This window comes from Schistocerca nitens, chromosome 6 (genome assembly GCF_023898315.1).
Source record: "Schistocerca nitens isolate TAMUIC-IGC-003100 chromosome 6, iqSchNite1.1, whole genome shotgun sequence".
In the NCBI taxonomy this organism is placed as follows: domain Eukaryota; kingdom Metazoa; phylum Arthropoda; class Insecta; order Orthoptera; family Acrididae; genus Schistocerca; species Schistocerca nitens.
Genome location: NC_064619.1, coordinates 319,186,436 through 319,199,761, shown reverse-complemented (window position 1 = coordinate 319,199,761; position 13,326 = coordinate 319,186,436). Strand labels below are relative to the sequence as shown.

The 13,326-nt window shown below is 41.2% G+C and overlaps 1 protein-coding gene across 1 annotated transcript in view; it reads right to left on the bottom strand.

The window, feature by feature from the left end:
* Positions 1 to 1,037: 1,037 nt before the first annotated feature.
* LOC126262938 (small nuclear ribonucleoprotein-associated protein B-like) overlaps positions 1,038 to 13,326 on the bottom strand; it is a 36,305-nt gene continuing 24,016 nt past the window's right edge. Inside the window, exons 3-5 of the mRNA XM_049959873.1 lie at positions 6,425 to 6,697; positions 4,628 to 4,807; positions 1,038 to 1,397 (exon numbers count right to left, since the gene is read on the bottom strand). Of these exons, the coding sequence (XP_049815830.1) occupies positions 1,288 to 1,397; positions 4,628 to 4,807; positions 6,425 to 6,697 (563 nt within the window). The 3' untranslated portion in view covers positions 1,038 to 1,287. The remainder of the gene's footprint in view (positions 1,398 to 4,627; positions 4,808 to 6,424; positions 6,698 to 13,326) is intronic.

Genomic DNA, 13,326 nt, shown 5'->3' with positions numbered 1-13,326 from the left:
TGGACGAGATAGAGCTTGTTTTCACTAGGATCCTTCCCTCACCTTGTGAAATGTGCCAGGAGTTTGGCTGCGGGACCTGACAGAAGTGGGTGGGTTTATGGTACAAATGTCGCACCTGGATCATCCACAGGAGAAAGATTTTTGAAATAAAAGATTAGGAACAGGTTTGGCATAAGCACGAATCTGGATATTGAATGATTCACAACATACTACGAAGGATTTGAGGATACATCGTATCTTGGGGCACAATATGAGCCAGTGAAGATATCTTTCAAAGCCTACATTATTTGCACGAACAATGAAATATTACAGCATAATATCCCATGAATGATGAGGTCATTGGAGAGTTTGGGTTAAGGAGGAATGGAGAGAGACATTGGCCATGTTATTTTCTGCGGAGTCATCCCTGAATTAGCCTTAAGCAATCCAAATAAACTACAGAAACCCACTGTGGATGGTTGGACAGGGATCAGAACCTCTTCCTCAGTCAATTGTGCTCTGCACCATCTAGCTCAGAATGGTGATACGGGGGCTACTAATAGGCAGATGGTTCAAGGTGAAAGCAAGTTTTTTTACGTGCCTGGATGAAATGACATGGGACTATGTTTCTGTATTACGTAATCACGGTATTGCTGCCTGTAAAGGTCTTTGGTAAATTTATCAACACAAATGGAAAGCTCCTGCTTCCCACAGCAAATTAAGCATACACGCACACGTAAGGTCTTATCATATTGATTACTGTATTATTTTCATGCAAACAGATATGATGATAAATGAAATCAGAAAATTAAATTGGGAAGTAAATTCATCAATTCTAAATCTACCACTACTAACCCCTGCACACGAGCTATCCTGCCCCGATGGTGAGCAGAACAAACATTTCACAAATCTATAATGTTGGACACAACATTTCAGTTCTTCAAATTTCTTTAAGGTGGTGAGAAACTTGCAAGCCACGTTTGTGTATCTGCAGCTGTGATTATGGGAGAGTGGCTACAGCAGGTGCAGTAACATTTCAATCAGCAATTTTTGTACACTGTAGCACTCAAAACTTTTATTGCAGGTACAATTCTTTTCATTTTCATACAACTTTTAGTATGAGATCATTGACCACATATTGTCAATATTTGTCCATCTATTAATACAACTGACACAAATTATCTTATTAAACTGCTTTATTTGCAAAAGTTACTGAGTATGAAGGATAAAAGAATGGCATGTATCAAGTTACAAATGTGAATGCGCTCACAAATCATAGTTTGTCTCAATCCTCTTAAGTAATGGACCTCAATAAGGTGGCCTTGGAGGACCTCCACGCATCATTCCTGGAGGTGGTCCTCTCATACCTGGAGGGCCCATTGGTCCACCTCTTCCCATCGCCATTCCAGGAGGCATTCCTACAAGAAAGAAAATTGAAGTGGAAGATAAATATCTCCTCAGCAGCCTCCTATAAAAATTTATCTGAAATTACATCCACATTTACTGATGCATTTTATTTATATGCAAGTCACATCAGACTGGAAATGCTCATGGCATGACAAACCAGGCCATTCTAACTATGCCTTTATACTGGACAGCCTTCATACAATCATTATGGCAGGCTTCTAAAAATGATTTGTGCAGAGTTTTAAACATAATTAAGAAAGAAAATACAGAGGAAATAAAGTAAGACAAATGACCCCCACATACAATCTACCAACAGTCTGTACATTTTGTCTCTCTTCCACATCTTCAAGAAAAATGTGGAAGACATGTCTTTTGAAACCACATATAATTTTTCCATAATGTTCATGTAATCATTGTTAATAACATTTTGCACTTACCGTACAAAATTTGCACCACTGTCTACATGTTTCATCCCACAATCAAATGTTGTATGCTTACCCAATGAGAAAGGGCTGACTTATTGAAGCACAGCGCTGAACAAATGTTACCTCCAACAGTCCAAATGTAGAGAAAGTAGTGTAGTTTCTGTGAGCTGGGGCTTTGGAAAGACACACACACACACACACACACACACACACACACACACACACACCATTTTCTATGTGGAAAGTTTCACAATAGTTGTATCATTAGGGTGATTGTATGCAGTCTACAAAGCTTGATTGCTAGTTTTCCAGGCAATATATCGATATGAAGGGCTAGAATCTAAACTGGCTATGGAAAAAAAAGAAAGAAAGAGTCCTGAATTTCAAATCTGCTGGTAGCCATGACTATCTTGCTATATTTTTATTCAACAAAACTGGTCACAAACGCCTTAAAAGCAGCTCTAAAACCGGACTTTCTTAACAAAACTGCCTGTCTCACAACTAGCTATGTCCCATTTTTATTATTGGAGTTACAGAATAGTTGCAGAATTTTTTTTTTCTTTTTGACGACCCTCTAAGTCTTAACTGCAATATTTTAATATCTGAAATAACACACAAACATATTATTCAGGTTTTTACACCAACATTCAGTCAAGCACCTTTTCCAACAAACATTTGTTTTTCAGTAACTATACTAACTTTGAAATAATGTTTCCTTCAAATTTTATCAAAGATGCCACCACATCTGAATCTGTACTTAATGTTTTTTTTGTTTGCATGGCCATCTTCCACAGCAGCTGTTAAAATCTGTCACTATAGGTTATCCGCCTTGAGCTGACTGCTATTTTATTAAAAAGAATTACATCAGATGTGTTTCGCTTTAATTTACAAAGCATCTTCCATGGTTATTGGTGTTTGTTTACATATACTGCACCTTCTCTCCTTGCTAGCAGTGGCTGGTGTCGAAAGGCTTTATTTCACATTTGCAAAAAAATGGTTCAAATGGCTCTGAGCACTATGCGACTTAACTTCTGAGGTCATCAGTCGCCTAGAACTTAGAACTACTTAAACCTAACTAACCTAAGGACATCATACACATCCATGCCCAAGGCAGGATTCGAACCTGCGACTGTAGCGGTCGCTCGGTTCCAGACTACAGCGCCTAGAACCGCACGGCCACTCCGGCCGGCTTCACATTTGCACTTGGCAGTTTTTGCCATTCTGCATTATTTTCTGCACTGCATTATTTGCACTTCACTTTCTTAAACTCTTTGTGTTAGGCTATATTTAAGAAAGTGAAGTGTAAATAACGCAGTGCAGGAAATACTGCAGAATGGCAAGAACTGCCAAGTAAAATGTGAAATGAAGCCTTTTGATGCCAACGGCTGCTATCAAGGAGGCAAGGAGCAGAATATGTAAAGAAACACCAATAACCACAGAAGATGCTTTATAAATAAAAGTGAAACATGTCTGGTGTAATACTTTTTAATTAAATTACAGTCAGCTCCAGATGGATAACCTATAGTAACAGATGTAACAAATGTTTATGCTACGGACGCCAAAGAACCCAAATTTCTTCAATAATGGGAGTGTTGTGTTCAAGAAAGAAACATGACTAATATATCTATTGCTCATTCATAGAGTACTTCTTACACTATTACAGCAAGAAGCAAACCCCATTATCCATTCGAGGATATATCCATCTGGAAGAAGGAAGTGTAAGATAGAACCTAGGACAATAGCGATAAAAAACCCACTGAACACTGATTATAAAGAAAGTGAAGGTACAGGGCACAAGCAGCAACAGAACTATCAGACAGAATCCAAGTTCTGGTAATGCCATGTAGGTGAACTATCAGTTAAACTAATTTTGAAGAGATCATGGTGTGCAAATAAAGGCTCTAAACCTAAGTACGAAAAAATGAGACGATTTAGCAGGTGTTACGGCCAAATTAGGAAAAAAATGAAAGAAGGCTATATATTAAACACAAGGACAAATTAACAGCATAGAATCTAAACAGAAAACTGAAAAGCATGAAAAAATAATGCAGAAAAGGAGAACAAACAAAGAAACTACAAATTAAAAGAGCCAAGTATATGAGGGAAAGTTCCTATGCCTATGGTTGTGAGAACCTTGAAAAAGTAGAATATAAGTCTCTTCATTCTTTTTCTTAATGTGGGAAACACACACTTAAGTAACAGCTGTTACTTTTCCAGTAACTATTCAATATGATATATTGGTTATTCCCATTTTAAATATATCAATATAACTTGCACAAATGATACACCACATCACCTTACCACAGGTCTCTCCCCCCATTCCCTTCATGACACATACTCTACCAGTGGCTCAATTCACCAACCATTACTGGCATATTTCTAAGACAAGTTTTAGACAGACAGAGCCCTCTGATATTATCAAGATTCTCAGGCTACAAGTGGTGTACCACAGCAAAGTATTTATACACCACACCTTTTGGTATTACAGCTCTTAAGAAGACTTTAGATGGATGTACTACTGTGTAAGAGCAGGAAAGCTTTCTCATTGTTCTTTAGTCATAATTTAACATAGGTGAGGCAGAATAACTCTTAACATTGCAACCCCTCCCCCCCTCCCCCAGGTAGACTGAGAATGCTGAAGCACAAACACCACCAACTAATACTTTCACTAAGAGAGTCAGGAGCTACTCATCTTCCACAAAATTCAGGTGTTTAACGAAGCATGATAATCTGAAGCTGTTTACTCACCAACTGCATTTTGAAAACCTAGTAGATTTCCGTAAACAGCACGAATTTCACTGTGACAAAAATCTTACCCATCATTCCTGGTGGTGGTCCCATCATGCCAGGTGGTGGACCACCAACAGGCATTCTTGGTGGTCCAGGCTGCTGAGGTCTCATCTGAGGAGGTGCAGAAACAGCAGGAGCACCTCTGCCAGCAGGAGTCATGACCTGCTGAGATGGGCCTCCCACTCCCCGTACTGGTCCTTGTAAGCCTAAAAAAAAGTGGTAACATTAACATTTCTACTTTGTTGCTCTAACAGGAGAATTCACAATGATGAAATTAACACCTGGAACTACTGTCCACAATGGTGCTTCTACTCATGTGCAAGGACCAACAGAAATCTTTAGCAATGAAAGCACTAGTTTAATATTAATTATTGTTTTGATATTAATATTGTCACAAAAAGTTGGTGGGTGACAGAAAACCAATTTATAGTATTGGAGGATTCTGTGTTATTTGACAATGTTAACTGACCATTATGATAATACAAATAGTTCACATTCTATACCCAACTCAGATTAGTCATGCAGGGAAAGAATGCGCTAATTCCTCTTGCTACAGGGAGTAGATGTGCTTTGTCCAATGTTGAAGCAAGAAACAGAGAATTTTCCTTTTTTGTGCATTGTTAGTGGTAGTGAACACTGCTGCTTTAATTTGAGACATTCTGTTTTGGAATGCAGGTAGTGTACGTGATTCATTTCAGTTTTAATAGTTAATACTGAATGATGAGTACTTCATATGAGGATTAAAAACAGAAACCTTCAGATTCTGATGGTGTTAGGAAAAGGCAAGTATGAGGATAAATGATTACAGTCATGAAGAAATTAAAGAATTCAGTCACACAAACTTGGAGAAGACTGTAATTCGAACTTAAAAGTTTTTTGAGGAACTAAGGGCTGAAAAAAAAAATCAAATATTATAAGAAAATTTAATGATATGGAAGACTGGAATCAACAATCACTGCATTTGACAGGCCTCATTAGAATACTTCTAGTTCATAGAAGGCAATCAAGGAAGAATGAAGATGAAGCTCAGTTTCAAGAGTGTTATTTCAACTAGAATGGAAGATGATAAACAACAGTTCATAAATTTCTGAAATTTGACAAGTACCCCTGTACATAATGGATGTATTAAGCATGAAAAACTACCAAGAAGTGATACATGCTCAACCAGGACAACATACTGTCCCGACAGTTGATGGTTGCTGAACGAAGGGATAGTGTGGTGCAAACCACTACAGACACCAGTTATTTAATATTGGCTACTATTATGAAAGCACGTGAGATTCAATTCCACCCAATTTACACTGATCAAGGAGCCAAAGGTTGGTATACTGGAAGTCAGAATTGGTTGCATAAATAGATTACATGCAAAACAGATGGCTGAAGATGTTTCACTTCTCATTTCACACAGAACTTATTAAAATAACTTATGGTTCCAATTTTCCACAAGCTAAACAAATGAAACTGTGATCTTATGAACTAAATTCAAAATATGTGATATTTAATTTACTGTGTTATATTTAATTTTATTTGATATGATAAATCAAACTGGAAAAAATTACCAATTTTGTATGGCTTGGTGAATTATTCATGTATTACAACTCAAAGATAGATCTAACCCATTAACTTGAATTATTAGGTCTATCAAATACAATTATTGAATTTTACTATCATATTAATTTTCATGATGTTCCTTTTCAATGAATAGTAACACAAACTGCGCATCTTTCAATTACTCCACAGCATGACAAGCTTTAATTTGTAGTGGCATGAGATCAGTGTTCACTAAAAACGTGAAAATGATGTTCACCAAAGTATAATCTTACCCGCAGGAACACCTGTGGCACCGGCAGGTACACCTCTACCAGCTGCTCTACCAACTCCAGGACCCGGTGCAGCTCCTGGTATAGGCACCCTGGGCAGTCCTTCCTCTGGTGGAGGAGGCCCTTCCACTGTTATCGACACTATATTCTCACCTCTTAATAGAACAAAGCCTAATACACGTTTTTCTTCCCGTTCACCTTGCTTTGTGTTCTTTGGTTTCACCTTACGAAATTCTTCACAATCTCCAAGTATGAGGTTCATATGTTTGTCAAAAGCTGCAAGGAAGAACAACACTTTATCTTCCCCAAAAACAAAAAGAAAATAGGTGACATTTAACATTTAATAAAGCTACAAGTAAAAAGACTTTTCCGGCTCTTAGTGGGGGGAAAAAAATTACATGAACAGTTTCTAGGAATACCAGCCAATCTGGATAACATGAGTTGAGGCAAGAAAGAAGCTATGGCTGTCTCAAACAGGGACAAAGACGGATTGAAAGTTAACTCCCTAAGGTAACTCCCTTATACAATCTACGGGATGATAGTTGCAGCTGCCCAATGATGAGAAAACAGGTGATGCATTTTGAGTAAAACAATCTGCAACCATTCGACATTCTCTGTAGCTAAGTCAGTTGATGAAAGTCTGCCTCGAATTTCGAAATTAATTGACTGACTGTGAATTCCTCGACATCAGCTGTATTACATACACACAAAAATACTGACACACAAGAATGTGCTGGATTGGGACTAACCCGGATTTCCTGCTGACCACTAGCTGTCATCTCCAATACTTCGGCTGTGAGTCCATGTTGCCCAGAATGACCTGAACTTCCGCAAGTCACACTGTCTACATCCTTATAGTATAGATACTTAACATTAATAGAATCAAACAATGGAAAATGCAGAATGGAATGTAACAATATAATGAAAAGGAAAGTTGCTACTCACCATATAGTGGAGATGATGAGTTGCCAATAGGCACCACAAAAAGACTCTCACAATTAAAGCTTTCGGCCATTAAGGCCTTTGTCAACCGCACGCACGCGCGCGCGCGCGCACACACACACACACACACACGGTGTGTGTGTGTGAAGAAACCAGGAGTTGGCTCCATATTTGTAGCAGGGGAATCCCTACTTCTGCAAGGAGACTGTCGACAGGACTAGTGCGAAAGGCACCGACAGACAGATGCAGTCTGTAATGCTGAACAGTGTCAAGTAGTTTCAGAGTGGAAGGAGCCACTGAGCTGTACATTTGACACTCATAATCTAATTTGGACAAAACCAGAGCATGATGAAGATGGAGGAGAGTAGCATGATCTGCACCCCAACGTGTGTGCGTCGGGAGGCGGAAAGCATTAAGCTTCCACATGCAGGTTGTCTTTAGATGGCGCATATGAGGCAGCCACATCAGCTTTTTATCACAAATAAGGCCCAAGAAATGGGAATGTAGTACAACATCTAGGTGCTGGTTGCCTAAAAGTGGGAGCTACACCAGTAGCTAAAATCAGACATACAACGCTGGGGTAACCCAGAATCCCAACAGAAGTCACAAGCCCATTGATGGCTAAGAGGAAGAGCAAGACAACACAGACCCCTGTGGGAGACTGTTCTCCTGGATTCAAGGGGTGCTGAATGAAGTTCCAACTCGAATGTGGAAGAGCCAGTGGGATAAAAGTCTCAAGATAAAAATCTGAAAGGGGCTGCAAAAGCCCCAGTCATGGAAGACAACTAACAATGACGGCGCCAAGCTGTGTCGTAAGCCTTATGTAGATCAAAGAACACTATGACAAGATGCCGGCAGTTAGTAAAAGCCAGTTGGGTTGCTGTTTCCAACCTGAGGAAATGGTCACTTGTAGAGCATCCTTCCCAGAAGCCACACTGATATGTGGGTAAAAGGCCCCGAGATTCAAGCACCCAACATAATCAGAAGCTGACCATTCTATCAAGCAGTTTACAAAGTATGTTCATCAGGCTAGTCCGGCGGTAGCTGTTGAGAGATGTAGGATTCTTCCCGGGCTTAAGGATGGGGATAACTATGCTGTCTCGTCACTGCATGGGGAAGGTACCTGTGAGCCAAATGCGCATAAAGACCCTGAGGAGATGTTCCCTCTGGTTAATGTCTAAGTGTTGGATCTTGTGGTTGTGGATGGAATCTGGGACTGGGGGCCGTGTCATGTGAAGAGGTAAGAACCTGCAAGAATTCCCATTCAGTGAAGGGTTCATTATAGGATTTGGCTTGGTGGGAATTGAAACAGAGGGCTATTTTTAAATCGGCATTTCTAACAGAGAGAGGTAGCAGTATAGGAAGAGGACCTCTATGCTATCACAAAGTGTGTCACGAGGTGTTCAGTGAGGACCAATGGATCAGTGTACAGAGCATCCTGTAAGACGAGACCCTGGACAGTCGATAGTCGCTGGCAGCCCAGTAGGCTACGATGCATGGATGACACCTCTGATGAAGAGAGACATCACCAGGGAGGAAACACAGCGCTCTTTTTTTTTACTCTGCTTACTAGAGTAGCAAGCCTTAGCAAGGAGATGCTTAAAAGCGATAAGGTTGGCCTCTGAAGGGTGAATAAGTCACTGCAGTGCTCATCGGCGGTCCTGGATAGTGACTGCTACGTCCTAGGTTCACCACGATACTGAATGATGATGAGGGGGACCTGTGGATACGAGGATAGCAGTGCCAGTGGCATGAAGAAGAACGGCAGGGGCATCTTGCATGAATTCAATCCCAGAGAGGTGTTGAAGTGCACAGCAAACATATATAAAGGCCAACTGGCTCTGCAAAGTGCCCAATGTGGGGGACTGTCGGCAGCAGGGAAACAATAGATTCATAGGGAAGCAGTCACTGTCACAAAAATAATCATGTGGTGAACAATCTAGGGAAGCCACAAGAGCAGGGGAGAAGATTATGAGATCGACTGCAGAAAAGGTGAGAATGGCACTGAAGTGGGTAGGGGAACCATCGTTGAGGAAACTGAAATCAAAGTATGTAGTAAGTTGGTCAATTAGAAGACCTCTAACCATCGAAGCAGCACTCCCCCATAGGGGGTGGTGTGTATTGAAGTCCCCGAGGAGCTGGTACGGTGGCAGGAGTATTACGGTAGGCAGATCAACATAAGGACATGGCCTACCGGCAAGGAGGCAGACATTTCGAATGATGATTGCTGAGATTGTTCTCATTCATACCACCATTGTTTCCAGGTTGGTATGAAGGGAGATCCAGTACCTATAGTGCATTTAAAATTAGTTGTGACTTTTGATGTTTGGCTCACCAGAGGAGACACGATGCCGTTGCACAGGTAATACCAATGGCGAGTCGGCTCTCCATACCACGCCGCCCAGTTCGGTTGGTAAAGCACCCCTGCTGCCATGCTGTGGATAAACAGTACCATGTGATGGCTCTTGTTGTAAAGTGATATTTTCTGGCGTTGAATGGTTCTGCAGTCATCAGGTATCGTGAACAAGTGTTTCGTGTTGGTGCAGCATTAATAATAAAAGGGAGGCATATCTCAACATGAGATTTGCAATAAAAGTGGTCAGCCAAGAATACATTCACCGGCTGTAAAGATAACGTTGTGTTGCAAAATATTCCTCTGAATTCGAGAACAGTAATTGACAATATGCAGTAGCACTCGGCTGTGATGAATAAAGCTCCTACAATGTAGTGGAGGAAAAGTGGCTATTTTTCTCTGGATACAAACGAATGTTCAATTGGATGAAGTTAAACCCAGCCTGTGTAACGCAAAGGTAATGGAACTTGTGTTAGTGTACAAGCTAAAATCTCCATGCTACCAGGTCACAGAAATTGCTGATGCTGAAGAGTATAATTTAATCAGGCTTACAATGTATCATTTTCATTTAAATGTGACTGAGAATATATATAGATCCAGCTGAAAAGTAGTGTTGCCAAAAACAGAAAGAAATTTATGCTCAGTGAGGGTGAAATGCTGACAAAAGAAGTCATTGCAAATTTACATCACAGGACTGTGTCGAGTTTTGAGTATTATGTTACTTCTCTCTTGTTGCGTTAACATGTGCTTCTTTTGCCTGAACACAGCATAGTCTACAGGTATACATCTCACTATCTTTCAAACACAGTTTAAACTGTGGCAGAATCCAAAAGCAGCATATTTTTAAACTAGTAATTGAGGGCGAGACATATCAATAGTTATAAGCGAGTGCATTTTCAGTTCAAAAATAAATGTGCAGCTTCTTCACTTATGTTGTTGCAAAACCCACAGCAATTCCTGTTTCGCACGCTATTGATGGTCCTTAAAAATTACGGTATTTCATTTTTAAAAAATCAGTAGTTGCTTGAATATCATGATCGATATGGAAGTTACACATATTAATCATGTCGGGAAAAAACTCTTCATTTTGCGTGCTATCATTTGCCAAAAGCATATGTCGATATTTCAGACCGTTTACGAGACATGAGGGATTGATGAATATTTCATTCTGATCTTTTCACTGGTGACTGATGATGGAGCCCTTTACATAAATACCATTTTTTTGACATTGGACTCAGATAGTGATATCCTTCGGGGTTTAAAGAATAATTTAACATGCTAAAATAATTTCAACATATGACCTAACACACACCAAACGCAAATTCATGGCGACCTCTGTTTCTTCAGTGCAAAGTTTCAGAATTTCTTGCAGTAGTTTAGCTACTAATATCACAATCACTATGACCATTAACGAAATGGTAGGTAATTCATCCAGAAGCTAATGAATAAAGCTATAAGATGTGTGAGACTCAGAGTTTATTACTAAGTAGTTTCTTTAAAATCATTTGATAAAAGATTGCAGATCGGCCAACTTGTGCGGCTGACAGGTAGAGCAGGCCTGGTGTTATCAACACCTGCTGAGGCGTTCAACACACATTGGCAACTACACTTCCCTCCATTTGTTGCATACTGAACTGTCAAAAGTCACAACTAATTTTAACCGTGCTATACTGACATTGGTACGAACCAAAGTGCAGACCCCCTCCAGACACTATAGCGAGGCCGGTAAGGTTATAATGGAATGCCCGATAAATACAAAACATGGGAGAGTGGTCATCAAGGAAGCGCGTTTCTTGAAGCAATAGGTGACTGTAATATCTTTTGCAATTCCACTGGATTATCATGTGGCTAGAGTCCAGGTTAGACATATAGAATCCGAGGGGAAGTCATGTCAGCGAGTCAGTGGTCATAACCAACAAGAATGGGGTGCCATCCATAAAAACTGGGCCTGGTTGGTTGGTTTAAAAGAGGGGAGACACACCAAACTGCTAAGTCATTGGCCCCTCGTTCCGATTAAAATAATTCTACAAGGGCGGGAGTAAAATAATCGAGACATACAAAACACAGTTGGAAGATAGGAGAAAACCACAAGAATAACAAGGGCAACAAACACTAAAATAGACAATATCGAACAAGAAAACCACAGAGAGGGGCAAGAAACATGTAGAAGAGATCAAAACAAGAAAGCAGAATACAATGGCTGGCTGACCATGAGAATGAAAGGGAGAAGCCAGCCACTCCGCAACACATTAAAACCTCTAACCTAGAAGCACAAGGGTGGAGAACACAGAGGGACAAAGGACATGGGCTAAATCTTAGATCAAGTGATAAAACCCATCCTCATGAATAAAATGTAAAAGTAAAGCTGCTGTTGAGGCACTGCCCCCCAACACTGAAGGTAGGGTGTTGTGAAAGTTAAAAAGACCCCACTGAGTGGCTAAAAGTGGGCAGTCCAGCAAGAGGTGGACGACCGTCATTTGTGAACCCAGCGACACTGGGGTGGGTACCAAGCATTAACCACGTATGGCCAATGCGGAGCCAGCAGAGAACAATTGATTCCCTGCGAGAGGACTGTGTGGAAGACAGCGGTGGGGTTAACAGAGTCCTTAGGGCCATACAAAAGGTCCAGACGAAGCTTCGGCTGAGGTGTATGTCTCCTTACTGACACGCAGTTTGTTGTGCATACTGTTATGCCATTCAGTCTCCCAAAGCCGAAAAACTCTGTGGCGTAAGACAGAATGGACGACAGTTTCGGAGATACCAATCTCAGAAGCGGTTTACGTGTAGCCGGCTTGGCCAGCCTGTCAGCAAGTTCACTGCCTGGGATTCCAATGTGTCCTGGCATCCACACAAATACCACTGAATGACAGGACCGTTCCAGAACACAGATGTACTCCTGAACAGACACTACGAAAGGATGGGGAGAGTAGCACTGGACGATAGTTTGTAAGTTGCTCAAGTAGTCAGAACAGAGAAGAAATGACTCACCAGAACAGGAACGGATGTATTGAAGTGCATGAGATATGGCCACAAGCTTTGCAGTGAATACACTGCAGCCAACAGGTAAGGAAAGCAGTTCAATATGGCTTCTGTGGATATAGGCGAAGCCATCATTACCATCAGCCATCGCCCCGTCACTGTAAACAACTTCAGAGCCCCGGAACACGTCAAGAATCTAGAGGAAGTGACAACGGAGAGCAGCAGGTGGGGTTAACAGAGTCCTTAGGACCATGAGAAAGTTCCAGACGAAGTTTCGGCAGAGGTGTACGTCAATGGACCTCAAGTAGAGATGGTAAAGGGAAGGACTCCAGTTCGGAGAAAAAGGATCACAAGCAAACCACAATCATGAGCCTTGACCTGGGCTGCCGACGTGGGAGATGAACTGCCGCAGGTGGGAAAAGAAGAGGGTAATTCGGAGGCCCAGGAGAACTACTAATGTGTGCAACATAACTGGCGAGCAGTTTAGCACGTCGGGTCCGCAAGGGAGGGACTCTGGCCTCCACCAGGGCACTGATCACCGGACTCATTTTAGAAGCTCCTGTTGCATGGTGAACGCCACAGTAGTGCACTGGGTCGAGTAAACGCAAAGCTGAGGGGGGCGACAACCCGT